The sequence below is a fragment of the Rhipicephalus microplus genome, unplaced genomic scaffold (genome assembly GCF_043290135.1).
Source record: "Rhipicephalus microplus isolate Deutch F79 unplaced genomic scaffold, USDA_Rmic scaffold_12, whole genome shotgun sequence".
In the NCBI taxonomy this organism is placed as follows: Eukaryota; Metazoa; Arthropoda; class Arachnida; order Ixodida; family Ixodidae; genus Rhipicephalus; species Rhipicephalus microplus.
Genome location: NW_027464585.1, coordinates 20,853,533 through 20,880,753, shown reverse-complemented (window position 1 = coordinate 20,880,753; position 27,221 = coordinate 20,853,533). Strand labels below are relative to the sequence as shown.

General features: G+C 42.1%; 2 protein-coding genes across 5 annotated transcripts in view; both read left to right on the top strand.

Annotated features, from left to right (window-relative positions):
- LOC119166687 (beta-hexosaminidase subunit alpha) overlaps positions 1-27,221 on the top strand; it is a 592,332-nt gene that overhangs the window by 393,097 nt on the left and 172,014 nt on the right. The gene's annotated exons all lie outside the window — the stretch shown is intronic.
- Positions 9,549-11,857, top strand: LOC119163035 (uncharacterized). Its single transcript, XM_075882398.1, has 4 exons — positions 9,549-9,698; positions 9,904-9,948; positions 10,061-10,102; positions 10,690-11,857. The coding sequence occupies exons 1-4, from the start codon at positions 9,632-9,634 to the stop codon at positions 10,851-10,853; spliced, it is 318 nt and encodes a 105-aa protein (XP_075738513.1). The 5' UTR covers positions 9,549-9,631; the 3' UTR covers positions 10,854-11,857.

Sequence of the window (27,221 nt, the reverse complement as noted above, 5' to 3'; positions counted from 1 at the left end):
TTGGTTATTTTTTTATCCACTTTTCTTTCTTCTCATATACATTCCATTGGTTCTGATATCTTCCCCTGTACATTCCTTGGCATTACTGTCTGTTATATCTCATAATTATTGTGTTAAAAAGCACCAAAAACGAGCCCTTAGGCATGCACTTCTTTCCCCTATTTCATTGAACGAGGGTCGCATTCTGGCAGAATTGGTGTGTTTAGGTTGTATAAGAAGGACAATTATTCAGCTGCCCGCTCATAATAAGTTCACGTGCTAGGTGAGCCAAATTAGGCGCATAAGAGTGTTTTCACACTCGCCATTTGGCTTATAGATGGCGCTGACTGTCACTCCTACTTCTAAATTCACATATAAACCCAAAAAAGTGGATGGAGGGAAGGCCGCTGTGGTAGCTCAGTGGTTAGAGCATCGAACGCGTTATTCGAAGGTCGTAGGTTCAATTCCTGCTCACGGCTGGCTATTTTTTCATCCACTTTTCTTTCTTCTTATTTACATTCCATTGGTTCCTATAACTTCCCCTGTACATTCCTTGGCATTACTGTCTATTATATCTCATTATTATTGTGTTAAAAATTACGGAAAGACGAGCCCTGAGCTATGCACTTCTTTCCCTTATTTCATTGAACGAGGGTCGCGTACTGGCAGACTTGGTGTGTTTAGGTTGTATGAGAGGGACAATTATTCAGTTGCCCGCTCATAATAAGTTCACGTGCTAGGTGAGCCAAAACATGCGCATAAGAGTGTTTTCACACTCGCCGTTTGGCTTATAGACGGCGCTGACTGTCACTCCTACTTCTAAATTCACATATAAACCCAAAAAAGTGGATAGAGGGAAGGCCGCTGTGGTAGCTCAGTGGTTAGAGCATCGAACGCGTTATTCGAAGGTCGTAGGTTCAATTCCTGCTCACGGCTGGTTATTTTTTCATCCACTTTTCTTTCTTCTTATTTACACTCCATTGGTTCTAATATCTTCCCCTGTACATTCCTTGGCATTACTGTGTGTTATATCTCAATAATATTGTGTTAAAAAGCACGGAAAAACGAGCCCTTAGGTGTGCACTTCTTTCCCTTATTTCATTGAACGAGGGTCGCGTACTGGCAGAATTGGTGTGTTTAGGTTGTATAAGAAGGACAATTATTCAGCTGCCCGCTCATAATAAGTTCACGTGCTACGTGACGCCAAATCATGCAAACAAGAGTGTTTTCACACTCGCTGTTTGGCTTATAGATGACGCTTTAGTCACTCCTACTTCTAAATTCACCTATAAACCCAAAAAAGTGGATCGAGGGAAGGCCGCTGTGGTAGCTCAGTGGTTAGAGCATCGAACACGTTATTCGAAGGTCGTAGGTTCGACTCCTGCTCACGGCTGGTTATTTTTTCATCCACTTTTCTTTCTTCCTATTTACATTCCATTGGTTCTAATAACTTCTCCTGTACATTCCTTGGCATTACTGTCTGTTATATCTCATTAATATTGTGTTATAAAACACGGAAAAACGAGCCCTTAGGTATGCACTTCTTTCCCTTATTTCATTGAACGAGGATCGCGTACTGGCAGACTTGGTGTGTTTAGGTTGTATAAGAAGGACAATTAATCAGCTGCCCGCTCATAATAAGTTCACGTGCTACGTGACGCCAAAACATGCGCATAAAAGTGTTTTCACACTCGCCGTTTGGCTTATAGATGGCACTTACTGTCACTCCTACTTCTAAATTCACATATAAACCCAAAAAAGTGGATGGAGGGAAGGCCGCTGGTAGCTCAGTGGTTAGAGCATCGAACGCGTTATTCGAAGGTCGTAGGTTCTATTCCTGCTCACGGCTGGTTATTTTTTCATTCACTTTTCTTTCTTCTTATTTACAACCCATTGGTTCTATTAACTTCCACTGTACATTCCTTGGCATTACTGTCTGTTATATCTCATTAATATTGTGTTATAAAACACGGAAAAACGAGCCCTTAGGTATGCACTTCTTTCCCTTATTTCATTGAACGAGGATCGCGTACTGGCAGACTTGGTGTGTTTAGGTTGTATAAGAAGGACAATTAATCAGCTGCCCGCTCATAATAAGTTCACGTGCTACGTGACGCCAAAACATGCGCATAAGAGTGTTTTCACACTCGCCGTTTGGCTTATAGACGGCGCTGACTGTCACTCCTACTTCTAAATTCACATATAAACCCAAAAAGTGCATGGGGGGAAGGCCGCTGTGGTAGCTCAGTGGTTAGAGCATCGAACGCGTTATTCGAAGGTCGTAGGTTCAATTCCTGCTCACGGCTGGTTATTTTTTCATCCACTTTTCTTTCTTCTTGTTTACATTGCATTGGTTCTAATAACTTCCCCTGTACATTTCTTGGCATTACTGTCTGTTATATCTCATAATTATTGTGTTAAAAAGCACCAAAAAACGAGCCCTTAGGTATGCACTTCTTTCCCTTATTTCATTGAACGAGGGTTGCGTACTGGCAGACTTGGTGTGTTTAGGTTGTATAAGAAGGACAATTAATCACCTGCCCGCTCATAATAAGTTCACGTGCTACGTGACGCCGAAACATGCGCATAAGAGTGTTTTCACACTCGCCGTTTGGCTTATAGATGGCGCTTACTGTCACTCCTACTTCTAAATTCACATATAAACCCAAAAAGTGGATGGAGGGAAGGCTGCTGTGGTAGCTCAGTGGCTAGAGCATCGAACGCGTTATTCGAAGGTCGTACGTTCGATACCTGCTCTAGGTTGGTTATTTTTTCATCCACTTTTCTTTCTTCTCATTTACATTCCATTGGTTCTGATATCTTCCCCTGTACATTCCTTGGCATTACTGTCTGTTATATCTCATAATTATTGTGTTAAAAAGCACCAAAAACGAGCCCTTAGGCATGCACTTCTTTCCCCTATTTCATTGAACGAGGGTCGCATTCTGGCAGAATTGGTGTGTTTAGGTTGTATAAGAAGGACAATTATTCAGCTGCCCGCTCATAATAAGTTCACGTGCTAGGTGAGCCAAATTAGGCGCATAAGAGTGTTTTCACACTCGCCATTTGGCTTATAGATGGCGCTGACTGTCACTCCTACTTCTAAATTCAAATATAAACCCAAAAAAGTGGATGGAGGGAAGGCCGCTGTGGTAGCTCAGTGGTTGGAGCATCGAACGCGTTATTCGAAGGTCGTAGGTTCAATTCCTGCTCACGGCTGGCTATTTTTTCATCCACTTTTCTTTCTTCTTATTTACATTCCATTGGTTCTTATAACTTCCCCTGTACATTCCTTGGCATTACTGTCTATTATATCTCATTATTATTGTGTTAAAAATTACGGAAAGACGAGCCCTGAGCTATGCACTTCTTTCCCTTATTTCATTGAACGAGGGTCGCGTACTGGCAGACTTGGTGTGTTTAGGTTGTATAAGAGGGACAATTATTCAGTTGCCCGCTCATAATAAGTTCACGTGCTAGGTGAGCCAAAACATGCGCATAAGAGTGTTTTCACACTCGCCGTTTGGCTTATAGACGGCGCTGACTGTCACTCCTACTTTAAATTCACATATAAACCCAAAAAGTGGATAGAGGGAAGGCCGCTGTGGTAGCTCAGTGGTTAGAGCATCGAACGCGTTATTCGAAGGTCGTAGGTTCAATTCCTGCTCACGGCTGGTTATTTTTTCATCCACTTTTCTTTCTTCTTATTTACACTCCATTGGTTCTAATATCTTCCCCTGTACATTCCTTGGCATTACTGTGTGTTATATCTCAATAATATTGTGTTAAAAAGCACGGAAAAACGAGCCCTTAGGTGTGCACTTCTTTCCCTTATTTCATTGAACGAGGGTCGCGTACTGGCAGACTTGGTGTGTTTAGGTTGTGTAAGAGGGACAATTAATCAGCTGCCCGCTCATATTGAGTTAACGTGCTAGGTGACGCCAAAACATGCGAATAAGAGTGTTTTCACACTCGCCGTTTGGCTTATAGACGGCGCTGACCGTCACTCCTACTTTTAATTCTCATATAAACCCAAAAAAGTGGATGGAGGGAAGGCCGCTGTGGTAGCTCAGAGGTCAGAGCATAGAACGCGTTATTCGAAGGTCGTAGGTTTGATTCCTGCTCACGGCTGGTTATTTTTTCATCCACTTTTCTTTCTTCTTATTTACATTCCATTGATTCTAATAACTTCCCCTGTGCATTCCTTGGCATTACTATCTATTATATCTCATTATTATTGTTTTAAAAACACGGAAAGACGATCCCTTAGGTATGCACTTCTTTCCCTTATTTCATTGAACGAGGGTCGCGTACTGGCAGACTTGGTGTGTTTATGTTGTATAAGAGGGACAATTAATCAGCTGCCCGCTCATAATAAGTTCACGTGCTACGTGACACCAAATCATGCACACAAGAGTGTTTTCACACTCGCCGTTTGGCTTATAGATGGCGCTTTACTCACTCCTACTTCTAAATTCACATATAAACCCAAAAAAGTGGATGGAGGGAAGGCCGCTGTGGTAGCTCAGTGGTTAGAGCATCGAACGCGTTATTCGAAGGTCGTAGGTTCGATTCCTGCTCACGGCTGGTTATTTTTTCATCTACTTTTCTTTCTTCTTATTTACATTCCAATGGTTCTAATAACTTCTCCTGTTTATTCCTTGGCATTACTGTCTGTTATATCTCATTATTATTGTGTTAAAAAACACGGAAAAACGAGCCCTTAGGTATGCACTTCTTTCCCTTATTTCATTGAACGAGGGTCGCGTTCTGGCAGAATTGGTGTGTTTAGGTTGTATAAGAGGGACAGTTATTCAGCTGCCCGCTCATAATAAGTTCACGTGCTAGGTGACACCAAAACATGCGATGAGAGTGTTTTCACACTCGCCGTTTGGCTTATAGATGGCGCTTACTGTCACTCCTACTTCTAAATTCACATAGAAACCCAAAAAATTGGATGGAGGGAAGGCCGCTGTGGTAGCTCAGTGGTTAGAGCATTGAAAGCGTTATTCGAAGGTCGTAGGTTCAATTCCTGCTCACGGCTGGTTACTTTTTAATCCACTTTTCTTTCTTCTTATTTACATTCCATTGGTTCTAATATCTTCCCCTGTACATTCCTTGGCATTACTGTCTGTTATATCTCATTAAATTTGTGTTAAAAAGCACGGAAAAACGAGCCCTTAGGTGTGCACTTCTTTCCCTTATTTCATTGAACGAGGGTCGCGTACTGGCAGACTTGGTGTGTTTAGGTTGTGTAAGAGGGACAATTAATCAGCTGCCCACTCATAATAAGTTCACGTGCTAGGTGACGCCAAAACATGCGAATAAGAGTGTTTTCACACTCGCCGTTTGGCTTATAGACGGCGCTGACCGTCACTCCTACTTCTAAATTCACATATAAACCCAAAAAAGTAGATGGAGGGAAGGCCGCTGTGGTAGCTCAGTGGTTAGAGCATAGAACGCGTTATTCGATGGTCGTAGGTTCGATTCCTGCTCACAGATGGTTATTTTTTCATCCACTTTTCTTTGTTGTCATTTACATTCCATTGGTTCTAGTAACTTCCCCTGTACATTCTCTGGCATTACTGTCTATTATATCTCATTAATATTGTGTTAAAAAACACGGAAACACGAGCCCTTAGGTATGCACTTTTACCCTTATTTCATTGAACGAGGGTCGCGTACTGGCAGACTTGGTGTGTTTAGGTTGTATAAGAGGGACAATTAATCAGCTGCCCGCTCATAATAAGTTCACGTGCTAGGTGAGCCAAAACATGCGCATAAGAGTGTTTTTACACTCGCCGTTTGGCTTATAGACGGCGCTGACTGCCACTCCTACTTCTAATTTCACATATAAACCCAAAAAAGTGGATGGAGGTAAGGCCGCTGTGGTAGCTCAGTGGTTAGAGCATCGAACGCGTTATTCGAAGGTCGTAGGTTCAATTCCTGCTCACGGCTGGTTATTTTTTCATCCACTTTTATTTCTTCTTATTTACATTCCATTGGTTCTAATAACTTCCCCTGTACATTCCTTGGCATTATAGTCTGTTATATCTCATTAATATTGTGTTAAAAACATGGAAAAACGAGCCCTTAGGTATGCACTTCTTTCCCTCATTTCATTGAACGAGGGTCGCGTACTGGCAGAGTTGGTGTGTTTAGGTTGTATAAAAGGGACAAATAATCGGCTGCCCGCTCATAATAAGTTCACGTGCTACGTGACGCCAAAACATGCCTATAAGAGTGTTTTCACACTCACCGTTTGGCTTATAGATGGCGCTGACTGTCAAGGTTGGTGCACACCGGCGACTAGCCGCGGTCGCGCGACCATTTGCGTCTGGTCACAAGCAGTCGCGAACGGCCGCAAACGGTCGCAAAGCGACTGTTTTGGCCAGTCGCTTCCTGACCAATTTTTTGGTCGCGCGACTGCAGTCGCAAAACAGTAGAACCAAGCAGCGAAGACCAGAAGTGACGTCAGTCTTTGTTTACATCTGGCCTCCCCGTACGTTATTTTTTTTTCTCATTGCGCTTGCCTACTGCCGCGATGTACAAACGACACGTGTACGTTCCTCCATGGATTTTTCCTGGCATCAGGCGAATGCCACCACGGCCAGCTCTGAGTACTCGGCCGAGCTCCTCATCGACGCGATTAAAATGTTCCCATATCTCTATGACAAGCGGCACCCTTCTATTAAAGATCGCACAAAGAAGGACCGGGCTTGGGCAGAGATCGGACGCATGTTCGGCATGTCGAGTAAGTACAGAGATTTTTTGTTTGAGTAGCTATGTAAGCAAGAACAGGTGTGTACTGCATGGCTGGCGTTGCCTATGAATGAACAATGAAAATATTGGTATTTGTACTGCAAGGTTACTTGGTTAGTTTGCATTAGATGTATTGACTGTGATGTATGCGAGCGCAGTTGTGTGCACGTTTGTTCTCGCGACTTTCCGAGTTTAACATCGAAATCGACGTGACAAAAAATTGTAAAGCTGATAATAAAGCTCAGACGTTCGAAATACTGCTCGCAGTTGCCAACTCACCTAGCGCATGCTCCTTGCTGTTTTTGTACGCCATCGTCTGGCCAAGGGAATGTGTGCTTTTGTGAACGTGCGGCCTTTGCAATGCGTAATATCTAGTGAGCGGTGAGGGAGGTGTTACGCTTTAATTGTGCTTATGCATTGCAGTTGTGCTGTTTTAAAAAAGAATGCAAAGTAGCTTCTGCTTTGAGCGCATTTTGTGCGCCCATAGCGTGTAATTAAGACATACAAAACATGTTTAGCAGCACTCTCAAATGTCCGGATTCGGGAGTCAGACATGCTGTTGATGCCAAATGACATGCAATCGTGAAAAAAAAGATATGGTAGTGTTCTAGTGGCTGGGCAAACACTGAAGGAAAGCACAGATTGGGGAATTTATTCCTCTGTAATGTGGCCCATATCTAATCCTCATTTCTTTACAACTGTTCCTTTCCTCTCCTGTGTTTTTGTCTATTGCTGCCTTTATATTTCGATTATTCCTTTATTCCCAGAGGTTATATCTCTCCGCTTCCAACTGTGCCCCGTTTTTGTTTGTTTTCTTTGTTCCTATATTTTAAAGTCAATGTTTCATGTCTGCTTCTATGTGTTGGTATGTTTTCATGTTTTGGTCCCTTTATTTTCTTATATTTTCCTTCCTCTCGCTCTCTCTATGTTACACGTTGAGTCATATACTATGTTTGTTGCATTTCTTTCTATCAAAAATTGTCATCTTGCTCTAGTTAGTTTCATCCTTCTTTTCAAGTTATTTAACATGTTTGTTTTTGTTTGACAACAATTACTCCCGCTGTACACGACAGTTGCGCTTGGCCGATACCAATGGTATATACTCACCTGTGGAGTTTTGCACAATGCAGTAATGCTTAGAAAGCTTCACTGTGAAGGTGATAAAAACATCATGTGCTGGTTCATGAAATAGACTTTTTGCAATTGAACTTCTATTGCCAAGAGTATAAACAGCCTCTCTGTTACAATAGCTTGGCAGACATGCTTACCTTCAAGAAAAAGTGTACACAACTCTCTGCGCAACTAATCATTGCGTCAGCTGTGATGTCGTGCACATGTAGGTGGACGACATCATTGCGTCAGCTGTGATGTCGTGCACATGTAGGTGGACAGTCCAAAACACTAGGTGGGTGGCATTTCTGGAACCCTCGGCTGCAGGTTCCCCCAATCATGTTGTGGTTTCGCAATGTTTAAGCCCCTACTAATACCTAAGTTTAGATGGCATGTGATTCGTTTTGACGCCCAAAATTCAGATTTTAGGGTGCTGCAACCGAAATGATCTGGGCAAAGAAAATAAAGACCGCTCACAATTGTGGTGAAATAAAGTAGAAAATTTATCAGCGATACATTATGCACAAGACATTCTTACAGCAAGGGTTTTGTTTTCAGGTGTCCTTGTTGAGAAACGATTCAAGAACCTGCGTGACATCTTCAAAAGGAAACAACAAGACATACGTGAAAAACAAAGAAGTGGAGCCGGAGCAGCGGACATTCCTACAATAAAATGGCCCCATTTTGAGGCCATGCTTGAATTAATGAAAGGAGAGTCTGAGCCTGGGGTGTAAATTCAATATTAGCTGACTTTTGAGTACTAAACAAAAAAAGTTGATTTAATTCACATGACTGGTATATATACACATAAATACACACATATCAATACACATAAGTACACTGCACATAAACACAGAAGTCCCAAGAAGTAATTCACAGTGGGCATGCATGTGATCATGAACATGGTGGCAATGGGCTGTTTTGATGTCAATTAATTGTGGCTACAGCTACAAAGAATAACTCTGTGCATCATTCTTTCAGGGTACTGTGCAACATGAGTGCCATTGACCAAAGGTAATGTATAATGCTTACCCTCCATTAACAGAAAATGAAATGTTTTGGTTAGCATAGCACAATGCATCAGCAGAACGCAAAAAAATATAGCATACCATACAAGTGGCACGTGGGCAGCTTCACTAAACAGAGTATTGAAGACAGAACAGTTAAGAATGAGAGAATTGAGTGTACTTCTGTGTCATTCTCGACTCTCAGTTATCTAAAGAAGGAAGGCTTAATACAAAATCTAAAAATCTAAAAAGATCGCTTATTGCATGTATCATGAGGCTGTTCATAGGCAAGCATCACATATTCATTACAAGAATGCAGCATAAGTACTTATATTGTAGCAAAACAGTGAAAATGCTCTAAAGATGCACACAATAGCACTGACAGAATCACATATTGCATGTGCTCTTGTAGCAGCCACATCACAGCAGAAGAGGCTAACGAGAGGTGAGCATGCACAAAAATGTGCACCTTTACTTCAGAATGCACCTTTACTTCATCTCCGTGACAATATCTCTTGCTCTCATTTAGATGCGCAGCCTACATAGCATTTTATTAACATAAAAGGCACACCTGTATTCACACCTTCCATACAGCAGTGCTCAATCAAGAGGTAACGCAAGTGACTTCTTATGATAAATAAACCTCGTGTTGAGTGAAATCATAATGGCATTTGAACTCCCAAAGAATGCCTAAAACTGTCCATGTACTAGTGGCATCATCAAATACATAGAGAGAAGCTTTTATCACTGCATATCACAGCCTCGGCCAAGCCATGCAGCGGAACCGGAACGTACCCCTGATACGGCTGAGGAGACTGGTGTCGACACCTGCAGCAATAGGTAAAACCTTTATGAATCCACTTAAGTAATGACAAATGAAGGGCATGCACAAATAGCCAATCTATTAAATCTTAAAAACATGTTTTGTAACCTTCTTCACGTTCTAGCACATTTGGAGAATGTGCCTAATGTTTTCACACCAGGTTCTGCTGCATGCAATTGTAACACTTTATAAGTTGTATAATAATACTGCCTCCTTCTGCAGCGATGCTTCAGCAACCACCTCAAGAGAGGAGCCACCATCAAAACGGTGTGTAAACGAAAAAAAATATTTTAGGTACTCCTGGCAAGAGATCACAATCACAACTTTTCGAAAAGGATCTCTTTCTGTACATTTAAGCAATATGTATAATTCACTGCAGGTCACGCTCGGCAAGACGAGAACGGACCTGCGAGGGCGCTAGGTGAGATATACCGCTAACTCTTAGAGGATAAACTTGCAGATTTTTTTCTAACAATACCGCACATGCTACAAAATACAAAACTTTATAAGGTTAACGCTCGGTCAAGTTGGTACACAGACATAGTAACAAAAAAGTGTGAAAACGACAAGGTAGAAACAGAAGAAACAGGACAGAGCACTGACTTTAAACTGATGTTTTTATTATGGGCACAATTATACTAAGGAAGACAGAACCCATGTAACTACCGTAATATTTAGACGTTAATATCAGAACATCAGCACCCTGTCCCAAAACACGAGTGTCCGTTTTAAAGATCAAAAGCCCATTTATTTCTCACAGAGAGGTAGACGCCCTATTGACACATTTATCTTTTAAGTGTGCTATTTAATTTGCTTCAGCTGCTCTATATTGTTTCTTTCTTAGTGCCGAAAATCACAAACATCAGTTGAAAGTCAGTGCTCTGTCTTGTTTCTTCCGTTTCTACCTTGTCGTTCTCACACTTTTTTTGCTAAATGGTGCTTTATGAATCAACAATGCAACCTTAAAGCAATCACATACATGAATCACAGATCACACTTGCTTTACAGCAATGCAGGAGAGGGCACAAGTCATGAAGCTGTGGCGCAAGTGTGCATGGAGCACCTTGAACACATCAAAGCGAACAAGGGGGTCATCAAAAAAGATAACATTGGTTTCTTCGCTCTACGTACCGATGCACGCCTCAGGGAGCTACCAATGCACATTGCACTAGATGTAATGCATGCAGTAGAATTCATGCTGTATGAAGCAGAGGTGAAATTGCGTCAGAGCAGTGAAGCAAATTGAAATGTTTATATAATGTCAATGACACCCACCTTTTTATCTTGTGTTCACATTTCTAGTCCTAACTTAAAGGGGTCATGACTGGTCACTCAACAATTATTGGTTGTCAGCAAAAAACAAAACTACAGAGTAAAATGTGCTAGTACACGTGTGAAAAGGGGCCTTAAGAGATTATTTTAGTCAAAAATATGCCGTAGAAGTGCTCGGCTCCTAAAACTTAAAACCTACCGCAAGTGACCGCCATTTTGTCATGGCGTGCGAGACGTCACAAGCCGAAGAAGCAATGGCAAATAGTATACGCATTGCACATTTACAGGACCCATTTTGACATTCGAAATTATTTGCTGCAATTACCAGCGCTACATTGCTGACGCAGTAGCCATGTTTCGACCCCTGGAAGTCATTTAGCTTTAGTGGAGAGTTCAACAATGCAAAAAAATTTTATTGCAAGCGCAGTTGATGACGGAACACGACCGTCTGCCAGAATGCACACTGTGCAGCAGCTTGTCGAGCAAGCGGTTCGTGATGTCATGGATAGTGAGTGCGTCAGTATTGCCCAACTGTCGGGCGACTAGCTCGTTTATAAAAATATGCGATTTAAAATTAACAGCTTGACCAAATCGCTCGAAGTTTGCCAGTTTGTATGTGAACATACAAGAATCAGCTCATACAACACACGTTATGGTTGAAAATGGGGCCTCATGACCGCTTTAAGGCAACCTATTTCTGTGATAATTATAGTGATAACCGTGCAATAACTCAAATATTTTACATGGATTATTTATTTTTGTGTTTTCATGGTTATATTTGGACATGACAGTTTTCTCTGTAATGTATCTGTTGTGTCACGGGCGATTTTTCTCCTGTTTGTTTAGCTTAAAAAGATGCTATGTACATAAGTTCTGTAAGCAATAAAATGCATTTACAACCCACCTTTACCTTGTATGCCTCAAGTCCTGTTCACCACTTTGTCCTGCCAAGGCACCTGACCGTCTGTGACGAAGTAGTGCGCCAATTTATCTCGCACTTCCTTGGCATACCTACAACGCATAAGCGCCATGTGAAATTTCTGTCGGCACAGCCATGATGGAAGACACACACTGTAAAAGGAGCATGCTGAGCTTGAAAATCTCACGCATAGTTGAATTTCAGTGTCGCAGTCATGACGCTATATTGCCAAAGTGTTCCTCGTTTTTGATGTATTAATGAGCGCTACCTCTGCTGCCTGTCTTCTACGGCATCATCACAGCTTGTGATAGAATGCATATTTACTGATTAACTTTAGAAATTTTGATATGTCAAGTTCCGTGACAGCCAACGTCAGCAACTGCTCCAATTTGGACAAAACCATTGTACACTTTTCAGAGAATGATTGCCCCGTACAGTTAAACCTAATTAAATGTAGCTCGGTCAGTTCAAAATCCACCATAATTGATGGACCCGTTCAATAGGCATCAGCAACGTACTCAACATGAATATCGTTTTCTTTTGTTAAAACCTCATCTTACGCGGCACATGGCTGTGCCCATCAATTTGGAAGAAAGTTGACCTCTATGTTTTTTTATTGCTCCTAGTTAACATATATTCAGCTACAATAAAAAGTAAAAGAATCTAGGATGTTAAAACACAGTCGTAATTGGAACAAACAAAAAACTAACGTAAATATATAGGATGCTGTTGGTATTATGATATAAATGTGAAGAAACCAAATGGACGTAAATCGTAAATATCGGCACTTCTAGGGACAAAACTTGTGCCCACGAATCTCCCATAAAGTGACCGGGGAGTTTGGTAGAAGCTACCTTGGTAGAACATAGAACGGTATATTTGAAGGTCAGAAGTTCATTTCGCCCGCATCAAGGTATTCTTTCACTACACTTCTTTCTTCATATTGTCATTGTGAATTAGTACACATTCCCTTGCTTTGATGTGTGGTTGTACTGAAAAACTTTCACCAACAGGTGCTTCTAATTCAAAGTAGTAAAAATTTACTAGCTCTTGAGCAACACAGACGATTTGACATACATGTAGTGTTCATGTCTTTACATGTTTTCTTTTAAAACATGCATTCTAAAAACTTCACTGCAGAGCAACATTTTTTACAATGTGTGTTTGTCGTATGCTTTTACACAAAACCTACTGTCGGAGCACTATTTAAATCCCCATTACTAACACATGTGTGCCTCTCGTTTATATCCTCTCTGCATCCTTCAGTTTTTGTCGGTCGCGCACTATATGTGCCACGGCACCTCATCAGTCATTAATTGAATAAAAGCATACCTCGCAGCATTGCAGCCGGTAGGCCTTGATGGTATGAACGCTCCGCCGGCTGCTGCCTCATATCTCCAGCTTCCAGGTGAAAGATGTCCTTCCCAATCCTCGCTGTCTGTGGCACCAGGCGGGCAATAGGCAGGGGAGGATGCTGTGGACTCCTTAAGGAGAAAGTTATGTAGCACTATGCATGCTCCAATGTATGCCTTTATGTTGACTTCTTTCGCCTTAATGGGTCGGCGTAGCACCCTCCACCTTTGTGCCAGAATGCCAAAGGTATTCTCAATAGTGCGGCGTGCCCTGGACATCCTGTAATTGAAGACGCGACGCTCGTACGACTTGTCGTCGTCTTCGTGCAGTGCTGAAAAGGAAGACACTGAGCATTGTAAGAAAAATAACCTCACAAGCCTTATATAACATAACGCTATGATTGGTGATTACAAATGAAACATGCGGACCGCCCCGCACTGTCGCAAAGGGCCAGCAGAGATGCTAACTTGCCATTACAGATGTTTCTGTAAGAGACCTTCAAAGGTCTCTTACATATAAACTGTATAACTGCTATTGCCTACATCCATGCAAGAAAAAAATCTCAAAATTAAAAACAATGATCACACAAGGAAGCACAATTAGGCGCACTGGTCGCCAGTGTGTGCTTAAAGAGTTCGCCCTTGTTTTCCTCCTCGTTCTGAGTTTTGGTGGCTCTTCTCGCATTGCACCAACCGAACCAGTTTTGCATGCTTCTGAAGCATGATTGCCTAGTCAAAGACATCCCTATTGCATATTGCTTTTACAAATCTCCCAGGTCATTTGTCGAGTCGTATAACGCCGGAATTCGTACCTCTCTCTCTTTTTTTCCAAATGTAAGTAGCGAGGCCCTGCTTTCACCTACGTTTTTTATTTATTTATTTATTTATTTACTCTCAGGGCCAAGGGCATTACAGAGAGGAGTGAGGGGTAAAACACTCTACAGGTATACAATGCAGCAGGAGTGTGGATACACATATGAAACATATTTGAAATATCCGCATAAACTGGAAAAATAAACAAACAATAACAGAAAGGAAAAATCAAAAGGCGCAAAAAACATTTGCCGTACACGGGAACAACCGAACAGGATTTACGCAAAACCGCGGAATTTCGCGAAAAAAAAAACGTTGAGGCATAATTGGGATTACATATTGCTGGGGTGCAATGTGTTGTAATTGTACCAGTGCAAGCACTTTTTTTCCCACAACATCAAACTTGTGTCCAATCGCGAGAGAAGTGTGCCAACACTTTCCCCTAAAATACATGCATAGTCTGCATTTCTACAGACACGTCACGGTGCAACAATTCCTTAGTAAAAATAAGATGGCATGTGAGAGCTACAATACAACGGCTTGAGTCCTCAAAGCTTATGTTGTTACTTAAAAAATGGTAAACACAAACAGGTAATGATGCCTTGAGCCACCTAAGTGATGTCCAAAATCACAACAGGGTTTGCTGTAGCATACCTTCTCCACAGCTCTTTCACATAAACTGAAAAGCACTAAGCCTTTCTTTCACACATTCTTAACTTACTTCGTCTTGCGTATGGACGCATCACGTGCTCTTTCAGCGGGAAGGCCTCGTCGCCGACGAAGAAATAAGGGAGGGGACCCTCGTTGCCCACAGTGCTCACTGGTGGCAAGCCCAGTGCTTCTTGCAAAATATTTTTTGGAGATTGCAGCGGGAGAAAATCCCACCGTCACTCTCATTTCCAGAGTGCCCGACTTCCACGTATATGAACCTGGGTGCAAAAGTACTGTAGTTATAAGACTTCACTTCAGGTATATCAGCAAAGGCCAGCCACCAATACTCAGTGCATGTCTTGAAACCCATCGTCTTTCTATGAAAAATGTTGGTTGACCATGTTACAGTTGCCCGCATACAATACTAGTTGTTACATCAGTGGTGCACAAAATAACAAGACACCTATATTGTTTTGTGCAGCATTCATCTCTAATGAGTTACCAAGTGGCACAGCAGTGCCGTCACTCTGAAGGATGGACTACTGTTTAGCCTTCTAAAGTTATGTGCACACGCATGTAGACATGGCAAAGGAAAACCATACACATCACTCAACCTCTTGAATATCACTTGTTACCTTGTGCATTAATGAAATTGTTAACACCTAATGAAATTGTTAACACCAATTGTTAATGCTACCTTACTAGTGTGCACATTTCAATACAACCCAGAATCACCTGTATTGGGCATCACACACAGCAAGCAGCGACTTGCTGAATGAGCCCTTATAATTGAAGTTCATAGACCCGGAGTTCGCAGGGCACTCTATCGTCACGTGCTTGCCATCTATAGCACCGAGGCAGTGAGGGATGTTCAACCTCTCGTGAAATTCTTGTGAAATCTGCGGAAAAAAAAATCCCACAAATGATCGCCTTCACACACGTTGCCAATGCTACGAAATGTACATCTGGCTGCTTCAAATACACAAAACTTTTTGTGGCCAAAAACATATGTAGCTAAACATGTGCCTCTCCTGAAGGGGCTCTTGAGACAATTTCACAGAGGTTATGACACTGATGCTATGCCGAACAGGTTGCCAAAAAACTCTGATAGGCAACCTGCATTTCCTAGTGAAACGGAATGTTTACTTCAAATATATGCAAGTTATTGAGTACTAATGAACATGAAGCCTGTGGTGTAATGCATTTTGCATATGATTATCCTCATGTGCTCCCCTGTGTTGAGAGGGTCAGGATTACGATGAGCTAAACATAAGCACATCATTCCCAGTTTAGTTCAACACTCATTTCTCCCTTCCAGTAAAGGTGTGTTTCCAGTGTGTTGCCACAATATATTTGCGTTGACATAAGCTGATCGTGCTTGTATTGCACTTCTCACATGCAAGCACATTCAGTTTTTCAAGTCATTTCTCAGTTGAAACCAAACTCTCACACATCAGCCATGAGCATTTTTATGGAAAACGTTGCAATGTTGCACACTCCTTTAATGACTGTGTTACCTTTACGTTGCGTTGTCTAGACTTTGCCAGTAAAGCTGCTGCTATTGAGTTGTGTGTCAACCACCTTCACACTCTGAACACAGGATACCTTGTCTCACCAATGCATACACAAATCTATCAAATAGCGATTTTATGTCCTTGCCTGTTCCAATATATTGTGCATTGCCTGAAAGGCAGTGTCCTGAAGTGTGTGCTATTTTGGTATTGTCCTAGCTGCATTTCAATTACACCACACAAAGCAGCACAAGCCAGCAATGTATCATTATCGTTGCTGCGAAAATGCAGGAAAAACTAGCCTGTCATACTTTCATCCACTCATCTGTTGTTGAAGGGTGCTGGAGGTACAGTGGCTGAAATACAAGCCAAAGGGCCTCACTGACCTTCGACACTATGGAAGAAACGGTTGATCTCCCCGCTAGGAAGTTGAAGGTCACGTCCCTTTGGGTTTCGCCTGTCGCCAGAAACCTGGCAAGGCAATGAGATACAGCAGTGAAATAAATCAATACACGGAAATTAGCATGCATTAGGTACACTACTCGGTGCTTATGATGGCAATCCTTTCTGATAGAGCTTTCTTTATTAATTGAGCATCTTCAATAATTACTTTACAGGTGACTGGACAGTTAGCATTCAGAATCTCACTGCACTGCTTGTGAACTCTGCAAGCTGACAAATATGCAGTGAATATTTATGTGCGTACACATTTTGGCGAATCATAAGCATGCATCAATCTTTTCATGGAAGAGTATACGTGCTCATATCACTCAGGTTGAAGATGGGCGACCTAAACGTACCTGTAGCAATTTGCTTAGCATGGATTTCTGAAAAGCTGGAAATTCAAGGTGAACCTATTTCACGAAGCATACATCCCTCAAGTCTATTGCTTAAACTGCTTTCACACATTGCACTACCGTCCACAATACGTTTTGCCACTGCACTACTGTCCACAGTGTATTTGGTCACTGTCAATTTAACATAACATACGCATTATTGTAGCGTGCATGCAGATACATAAAGTGTGGTTGGTTAAACCTCCTCCCTCCCCGATGCTGAAAAATATTTTTGGCATGAATACTCTTTGAGCGCCTCGAACAGCACATCAATTTGTCCTAACAATTTGTGCATAATTGTACACTCTAAGCTTAGGATTGTGTTTCACTTATTTTATGACATCATTAATAATTGCGCTCTATATAGTATCTGTGTATCAGGAAAACAGAAAACTGAAACTGACACGCCCGAAATGTAATGTCATTGTGTAGTGCAGAATCCCATTTTCTGGGATTTTACAAGCGGAAACCACGTAGTGCTTACGCAATAAGCCACAACAGATGGTTTTCAAAATTTCACCACCTGAGATTTTAACGTACGTGCGCAACAGACGCGCCAACTTAAATGCATTTCGTCTCCACCTAAAGGCGAACGATGCGGCCGTAATCAAACCCGTCACCTACGCGTAAACTGCGGACCGCAGTAACGACTGCGCCATCGAGCTCGCATTCGTCAAAAATGCAATTAGTTCTACCCACCCAAGCAAAACTTCCTTACAAGCGATGCGCAGCCGCAAGCCACAGCATATTAATCTTCAAACCTATTACCTAATGGTCATGGCCAGGCGGTCGTGCGCTGAAATTGCAGGCCGGTAGTTTGTGTCCTGCTTGGATATTGCGGGGCGCAGCAGTTCGAGCAAAGTGTCGAACGTTCGTGGCGGCATCCGCATGAAGCTAACCACCAAAAGAGAACGAGATAACAGGTTATGCACTATCTTATAAGCACGTAAAACAACCATAAACTTACTTTCGGAAATACTCCTCGTCGTGCGAGCGCAAGTCGGGAAGCAGACGACCTGCGTGGCCAGCCACCTCTCGCGAGCGAAGGGACGGTCGCACCCACCACCGCCTTTTTTGCTGTGAAGGTTTTCGTGCAGCCAGCGCTGACACGTTGCCAGAGCACATCAGCACCGCCACAACCTCTTCTTCATCACTAGACTCGAAGTCCATGATGCTGCCGGGAGAACGCTACGCAAACACAGCCGTCGGAAACAGGCGCGTCGCACACAGCGGGCTCCGATCACCGCCGGTCACCAAAGTTCTCGTTGATAACGAGATCCGTACGTGACTCTCCGGGTTTGCGACTTCCGGTCGCTCGCATGCAGCCTTGCCGGTGTGAACGTCGCTCGCAATTTGGTCGCCAGTCGCAAATGGTCGCGCGACCGCGGCTCGTCGCCGGTGTGCTCCAACCTTCAATCCTACTTCTAAATTCACATATAAACTCAAAAAAGTGGATGGAAGGAAGGCCGCTGTGGTAGCTCAGTGGTTAAGCATCGAACGCGTTATTCGAAGGTCGTAGGTTCAATTCCTGCTCACGGCTGGTTATTTTTTCATCCACTTTGTTTCTTCTTATTTACATTCCATTGGTTCTAATAACTTCTCCTTTACATTCCTTGGCATTACTGTCTGTTATATCTCATTATTATTGTGTTAAAGAACACGGAAAAATGAGCCCTTAGGTATGCACTTCTTTCCCTTATTTCATTGAACGAGGGTCGCGTTCTGGCAGACTTGGTGTGTTTAGGTTGTATAAGAGAGACAATTATTCAGCTGCCCGCTCATAATAAGTTCACGTACTACGTGACGCCAAAACATGCGCATAAGAGTGTTTTCACACTCGCCGTTTGGCTTATATATGGCGCTGACCGTCACTCCTACTTCTAAATTCACATATAAACCAAAAAAGTGCATGGGGGGAAGGCCGCTGTGGTAGCTCAGTGGTTAGAGCATCGAACGCGTTATTCGAAGGTTGTAGGTTCAATTCCTGCTCACGGCTGGTTATTTTTTCATCCACTTTTCTTTCTTCCCATTTACATTCCACTGGTTCTAATAACTTCCCCTGTACATTTCTTGGCATTACTGTCTGTTATGTCTCAATAATATTGTGTTAAAAAACACGGTAAAACGAGCCCTTAGGTATGCACTTCTTTCCCTTATTTCATTGAACGAGGGTCGCGTACTGGCAGACTTGGTGTGTTTAGGTTGTATAAGAAGGACAATTAATCAGCTGCCCGCTCATAATAAGTTCACGTGCTACGGGATGCCAAAACATGCGCATAAGAGTGTTTTCACACTCGCCGTTTGGCTTAAAGATGGCGCTTACTGTCACTCCTACTTCTAAATTCACATATAAACCCAAAAATGTGGATGGAGGGAAGGCCGCTGTGGTAGCTCAGTGGTTAGAGCATCGAACGCGTTATTCGAAGGTCGTAGGTTTAATTCCTGCTCACGGCTGGTTATTTTTCATCCAATTTTCTTTCTTCTTATTTACATTCTATTGGTTCTAATAACTTCCCCTGTACATTCTCTGGCATTACTGTCTATTATATCACATTATTATTGTGTTAAAAAACACAGAAAGACGAGCCCTTAGGTATGCATTTCTTTCCCTTATTTCATTGAACGAGGGTCGCGTACTGGCAGACTTGGTGTGTTTAGGTTGTATAAGAGGGCCAATTAATCAGCTGCCCACTCATAATAGGTTCACGTGCTAGGTAATACCAAAACATGCGCATGAGAGTGTTTTCACACTCGCCGTTTGCTTATAGATGGCGCTGACTGTCACTCCTACTTCAAAATTCACATATAAACCCAAAAAATTGGATGGAGGGAAGGCCGCTGTGGTACCTCAGTGGTTAGAGCATTGAACGCGTAATTCGAAGGTCGTAGGTTCGATTCCTGCTCACTAATCGAATGGTGGTTTTGGGACGTTAAACCCCACAAATCAATCAATCGATTCCTGCTTACGGCTGGTTGTTTTTTCATCCACTTTTCTTTCTTCTTATTTACATTCCATTGGTTCTAATAACTTCCCCTGTACATTCCTTGGCATTACTGTCTATTATATCTCATTATTATTGTGTTAAAAACACAGAAAGACGAGCCCTTAGGTATGAACTTCTTTCCCTTATTTCATTGAACGAGGGTCGCGTACTGGCAGACTTGGTGTGTTTATGTTGTATAAGAGGGACAATTAATCAGCTGCCCGCCATAATAAGTTCACGTGCTACGTGACGCCAAATCATGCACACAAGAGTGTTTTCACACTCGCCGTTTGGCTTATAAATGGCGCTTTAGTCACTCCTACTTCTAAATTCACATATAAACCCAAAAAAGTGGATGGAGGGAAGGCCGCTGTGGTAGCTCAGTGGTTAGAGCATCGAACGCGTTATTCGAAGAACGTAGGTTTGATTCCTGCTCACGGCTGGTTATTTTTTCATTCACTTTTCTTTCTTCTTATTTACATTCCTTTAATTCCAATAACTTCTCCTGTACATTCCTTGGCATTACTGTCTGTTATATCTCATTATTATTGTGTTAAAAACACGGAAAAACGAGCCCTTAGGTATGCACTTCTTTCCCTTATTTCATTGAACGAGGGTCGCGTTCTGGCAGAATTGGTGCGTTTAGATTGTATTAGAGGGACAATTATTCAGCTGCCTGCTCATAATAAGTTCACGTGCTAGGTGAGCCAAATTATGTGCATAAGAGTGTTTTCACACTCGCCATTTGGCTTATAGATGGCGCTGACTGTCACTCCTACTTCTAAATTCACATATAAACCCAAAAAAGTGGATGGAGGGAAGGCCGCTGTGGTAGCTGAGTGGTTAGAGCATCGAACGCGTTGTTCGAAGGTCGTAGGTTCAATTCCTGCTCACGGCTGGTTATTTCTTCATCCACTTTTCTTTCTTCTTATTTACATTCCATTGGTTCTAATAACTTCAAATGTACATTCCTTGGCATTACTCACTGTTATATCTCATTGTTATTGTGTTAAAAAACACGGAAAAACAAGCCCTTACGTATGCACTTCTTTCCCTTATTTCATTGAACGAGGGTCGCGTACTGACAAACTTGGTGTGTTTAGGTTGTATAAGAGGAACAATTATTCAGCTGCCCGCTCATAATAAGTTCACGTGCTACGTGACGCCAAAACATGCGCATAATAGTGTTTTCACACTCGCTGTTTGGCTTATAGATGGCGCTGACTGTCACTCCTACTTCTAAATTCACATATAAACCCAAAAAAGTGGATGGAGGGAAGGCCGCTGTGGTAGCTCAGTGGTTAGAGCATCGAACGCGTTATTCGAAGGTCGTAGGTTCGATTCCTGCTCACGGCTGGTTATTTTTTCATCCACTTTTCTTTCTTCTTATTTACATTCCATTGGTTCTAATAACTTGCCCTGTACATTCCTTGGCATTACTGACTGTTATATCTCATTGTTATTGTGTTAAAAAACACGGAAAAACGAGCCCTTAGGTATGCACTTCTTTTCTTATTTCATTGAACGAGGGTTGCGTACTGACAGACATGGTGTTTTTAGGTTGTATAAAAGGAACAATTAATCAGCTGCCCGCTCATAATAAGTTCACGTGCTACGTGACGCCAAAACATGCGCATAAGAGTGTTTTCACACTCGCCGTTTGGCATATAGACGGCGCTGACTGTCACTCCTACTTCTAATTTCACATATAAACCCAAAAAAGTGGATTGAGGGAAGGCCGCTGTGGTAGCTGAGTGGTTAGAGCATCGAACGCGTTGTTCGAAGGTCGTAGGTTCAATTCCTGCTCACGGCTGGTTATTTCTTCATCCACTTTTCTTTCTTCTTATTTACATTCCATTGGTTCTGATAATTTCCCCTGTACATTCTCTGGCATTACTGTCTATTATATCTCATTATTATTGTGTTAAAAAACACAGAAAGACGAGCCCTTAGGTATGCATTTCTTCCCCTTATTTCATTGAACGAGGGTCGCGTACTGGCAGACTTGGTGTGTTTAGGTTGTATAAGAGGGACAATTAATCAGCTGCCCGCTCATAATAAGTTCACGTGCTAGGTGACACCAAAACATGCGCATGAGAGTGTTTTCACACTCGCCGTTTGGCTTATAGATGGCACTGACTGTCACTCCTACTTCAAAATTCACATATAAACCCAAAAAATTGGATGGAGGGAAGGCCGCTGTGGTAGCTCAGTGGTTAGAGCATTGAACGCGTAATTCGAAGGTCGTAGGTTCGATTCCTGCTCACTAATCAAATGGTGGTTTTGGGACGTTAAACCCCACAAATCAATCAATCGATTCCTGCTTACGGCTGGTTATTTTTTCATCCACTCTTCTTCTTATTTACATTCCATTGGTTCTAATAACTTCCCCTGTACATTCCTTGGCATTACTGTCTATTATATCTCATTATTATTGTGTTAAAAACACGGAAAGACGAGCCCTTAGGTATGCACTTCTTTCCCTTATTTAATTGAACGAGGGTCGCGTACTGGCAGACTTGGTGTGTTTATGTTGTATAAGAGGGACAATTATTCAGCTGCCCGCCATAATAAGTTCACGTGCTACGTGACGCCAAATCATGCACACAAGAGTGTTTTCACACTCGCCGTTTGGCTTATAAATGGCGCTTTAGTCACTCCTACTTCTAAATTCACAAACAAACCCAAAAAAGTGGATGGAGGGAAGGCCGCTGTGGTAGCTCAGTGGTTAGAGCATCGAACGCGTTATTCGAAGAACGTAGGTTTGATTCCTGCTCACGGCTGGTTATTTTTTATTCACTTTTCTTTCTTCCTATTTACATTCCTTTGGTTCCAATAACTTCTCCTGTACATTCCTTGGCATTACTGTCTGTTATATCTCATTAATATTGTGTTAAAAACACGGAAAAACGAGCCCTTAGGTATGCACTTCTTTCCCTCATTTCATTGAACAAGGGTCGCGTTCTGGCAGAATTGGTGTGTTTAGATTGTATTAGAGGGACAATTATTCAGCTGCCTGCTCATAATAAGTTCACGTGCTAGGTGAGCCAAATTATGTGCATAAGAGTGTTTTCACACTCGCCATTTGGCTTATAGATGGCGCTGACTGTCACTCCTACTTCTAAATTCACATATAAACCCAAAAAAGTGGATGGAGGGAAGGCCGCTGTGGTAGCTCAGTGGTTAGAGCATCGAACGCGTTATTCGAAGGTCGTAGGTTCGATTCCTGCTCACGGCTGGTTATTTTTTCATCCACTTTTCTTTCTTCTTATTTACAATCCATTGGTTCTAATAACTTGCCCTGTACATTCCTTGGCATTACTGACTGTCATATCTCATTGTTATTGTGTTAAAAAACACGGAAAAACGAGCCCTTAGGTATGCACTTTTTTTCTTTATTTCATTGAACGAGGGTTGCGTACTGACAGACTTGGTGTTTCTAGGTTGTATAAGAGGGACAATTAATCAGCTGCCCGCTCATAATAAGTTCACGTGCTAGGTGACACCAAAACATGCGCATGAGAGTGTTTTCACACTCGCCGTTTGGCTTATAGACGGCACTGACTGTCACTCCTACTTCTAAATTCACATATAAACCCCAAAAATTGGATGGAGGGAAGGCCGCTGTGGTAGCTCAGTGGTTAGAGCATTAAACGCGTTATTCTAAGGTCGTAGGTTCGATTCCTGCTCACTAATCAAATGGTGGTTTTGGGACGTTAAACCCCACAAATCAATCAATCAATCGATTCCTGCTCACGGCTGGTTATTTTTTCATCCACTTTTCTTTCTTCTTATTTACATTCCATTGGTTCTAATAACTTCCCCTGTACATTCCTTGGCATTACTGTCTATTATATCTCATTATTATTGTGTTAAAAACACGGAAAGACGAGCCCTTAGGTATGCACTTCTTTCCCTTATTTCAATGAACGAGCGTCGCGTACTGGCAGACTTGTTGTGTTTATGTTGTATAAGAGGGACAATTATTCAGCTGCCCGCCATAATAAGTTCACGTGCTATGTGACGCCAAATCATGCACACAAGAGTGTTTTCACACTCGCCGTTTGGCTTATAAATGGCGCTTTAGTCACTCCTACTTCTAAATTCACATATAAACCCAAAAAAGTGGATGGAAGGAAGGCCGCTGTGGTAGCTCAGTGGTTAGAGCATCGAACGCGTTATTCGAAGAACGTAGGTTTGATTCCTGCTCACGGCTGGTTATTTTTTCATTCACTTTTATTTCTTCTTATTTACATTCCTTTGGTTCCAATAACTTCTCCTGTACATTCCTTGGCATTACTGTCTGTTATATCTCATTATTATTGTGTTAAAAACACGGAAAAACGAGCCCTTAGGTATGCACTTCTTTCCCTTATTTCATTGAACGAGGGTTGCGTTCTGGCAGAATTGGTGTGTTTAGATTGTATTAGAGGGACAATTATTCAGCTGCCTGCTCATAATAAGTTCACGTGCTAGGTGAGCCAAATTATGTGCATAAGAGTGTTTTCACACTCGCCATTTGGCTTATAGATGGCGCTGACTGTCACTCCTACTTCTAAATTCACATATAAACCCAAAAAAGTGGATGGAGGGAAGGCCGCTGTGGTAGCTCAGTTATTAGAGCATCGAACGCGTTATTCGACGGTCGTAGGTTCAATTCCTGCTCACGGCTGGTTATTTTTTCATCCACTTTTCTTTCTTCTTATTTACATTCCATTGGTTCTAATAACTTCAACTGTACATTCCTTGGCATTACTCACTGTTATATCTCATTGTTATTGTGTTAAAGAACACGGAAAAACAAGCCCTTACGTATGCACTTCTTTCCCTTATTTCATTGAACGAGGGTCGCGTACTGACAGACTTGGTGTGTTTAGGTTGTATGAGAGGAACAATTATTCAGCTGCCCGCTCATAATAAGTTCACGTGCTACGTGACGCCAAAACATGCGCATAATAGTGTTTTCACACTCGCTGTTTGGCTTATAGATGGCGCTGACTGTCACTCCTACTTCTAAATTCACATATAAACCCAAAAAAGTGGATGAAGGGAAGGCCGCTGTGGTAGCTCAGTGGTTAGAGCATCGAACGCGTTATTCGAAGAACGTAGGTTTGATTCCTGCTCACGGCTGGTTATTTTTTCATTCACTTTTCTTTCTTCTTATTTACATTCCTTTGGTTCCAATAACTTCTCCTGTACTTTCCTTGGCATTACTGTCTGTTATATCTCATTAATATTGTGTTAAAAACACGGAAAAACGAGCCCTTAGGTATGCACTTCTTTCCCTTATTTCATTGAACGAGGGTCGCGTTCTGGCAGAATTGGTGTGTTTAGATTGTATTAGAGGGACAATTATTCAGCTGCCTGCTCATAATAAGCTCACGTGCTAGGTGAGCCAAATTATGTGCATAAGAGTGTTTTCACACTCGCCATTTGGCTTATAGATGGCGCTGACTGTCACTCCTACTTCTAAATTCACATATAAACCTAAAAAAGTGGATGGAGGGAAGGCCGCTGTGGTAGCTCAGTGATTAGAGCATCGAACGCGTTATTCGACGGTCGTAGGTTCAATTCCTGCTCACGGCTGGTTATTTTTTCATCCACTTTTCTTTCTTCTTATTTACATTCCATTGGTTCTAATAACTTCAACTGTACATTCCTTGGCATTACTCACTGTTATATCTCATTGTTATTGTGTTAAAAAACACGGAAAAACAAGCCCTTAGGTATGCACTTCTTTCCCTTATTTCATTGAACGAGGGTCGCGTATTGACAGACTTGGTGTGTTTAGGTTGTATAAGAGGAACAATTATTCAGCTGCCCGCTCATAATAAGTTCACGTGCTACGTGACGCCAAAACATGCGCATAATAGTGTTTTCACACTCGCTGTTTGGCTTATAGACGGCGCTGACTGTCACTCCTACTTCTAAATTCACATATAAACCCAAAAAATTGGATGGAGGGAAGGCCGCTGTGGTAGCTCAGTGGTTAGAGCATTAAACGCGTTATTCGAAGGTCGTAGGTTCGATTCCTGCTCACTAATCAAATGGTGGTTTTGGGACGTTAAACCCCACAAATCAATCAATCAATCGATTCCTGCTCACGGCTGGTTATTTTTTCATCCACTTTTCTTTCTTCTTATTTACATTCCATTGGTTCTAATAACTTCCCCTGTACATTCCTTGGCATTCCTGTCTATTATATCTCAATATTATGGTGTTCAAAACACGGAAAGACGAGCCCTTAGGTATGCACTTCTTTCCCTTATTTCATTGAACGAGGGTCGCGTACTGACAGACTTGGTGTGTTTAGGTTGTATAAAAGGAACAATCAATCAGCTGCCCGATCATAATAGGTTCACGTGCTACGTGACGCCAAAACATGCGCATAAGAGTTTTTTCACACTGGCCGTTTGGCTTATAGACGGTGCTGACTGTCACTCCTACTTCTAAATTCACATATAAACCCAAAAAAGTGGATGGAGGGAAGGCCGTTGTGGTAGCTCAGTGGTTAGAGCATCGAACGCGTTATTCGAAGGTCGTAGGTTCATTTCTTGCTCACGGCTGGTTATTTTTTCATCCACTTTTCTTTCTTCTTATTTACATTCCATTGGTTCTAATAACTCCCCCTGTGCATTCTCTGGCATTACTGTCTATTATATCTCAATAATATTGTGTTAAAAAACACAGAAAGACGAGCCCTTAGGTATGCATTTCTTATCCTTATTTCATTGAACGAGGGTCGCGTACTGGCAGACTTGGTGTGTTTAGGTTGTATAAAAGGGACAATAATTAGCTGCCCACTCATAATAAGTTCACGTGCTATGTAACACCAAAACATGCGCATGAGAGTGTTTTCACACTCGCCGTTTGCTTATAGATGGCGCTGACTGTCACTCCTACTTCAAAATTCACATATAAACCCAAAACATTGGATGGAGGGAAGGCCGCTGTGGTAGCTCAGTGGTTAGAGCATTGAACGCGTAATTCGAAGGTCGTAGGTTCGATTCCTGCTCACTAATCAAATGGTGGTTTTGGGACGTTAAACCCCACAAATCAATCAATCAATCGATTCCTGCTCACGGCTGGTTATTTTTTCATCCACTTTTCTTTCTTCTTATTTACATTCCATTGGTTCTAATAACTTCCCCTGTTTATTCCTTGGCATTACTGTCTATTATATCTCATTATTAGTGTGTTAA

Coding starts and splice junctions, on each gene's coding strand:
- LOC119163035 (XM_075882398.1), top strand. CDS start 9,632: ATGCAGCGGAACCGGAACGTACCCCTGATACGGCTGAGGAGACTGGTG. Junction 9,699..9,903: donor GTCGACACCTGCAGCAATAG/GTAAAACCTTTA, acceptor CTCCTTCTGCAG/CGATGCTTCAGCAACCACCT. Junction 10,103..10,689: donor CGGACCTGCGAGGGCGCTAG/GTGAGATATACC, acceptor CTTGCTTTACAG/CAATGCAGGAGAGGGCACAA.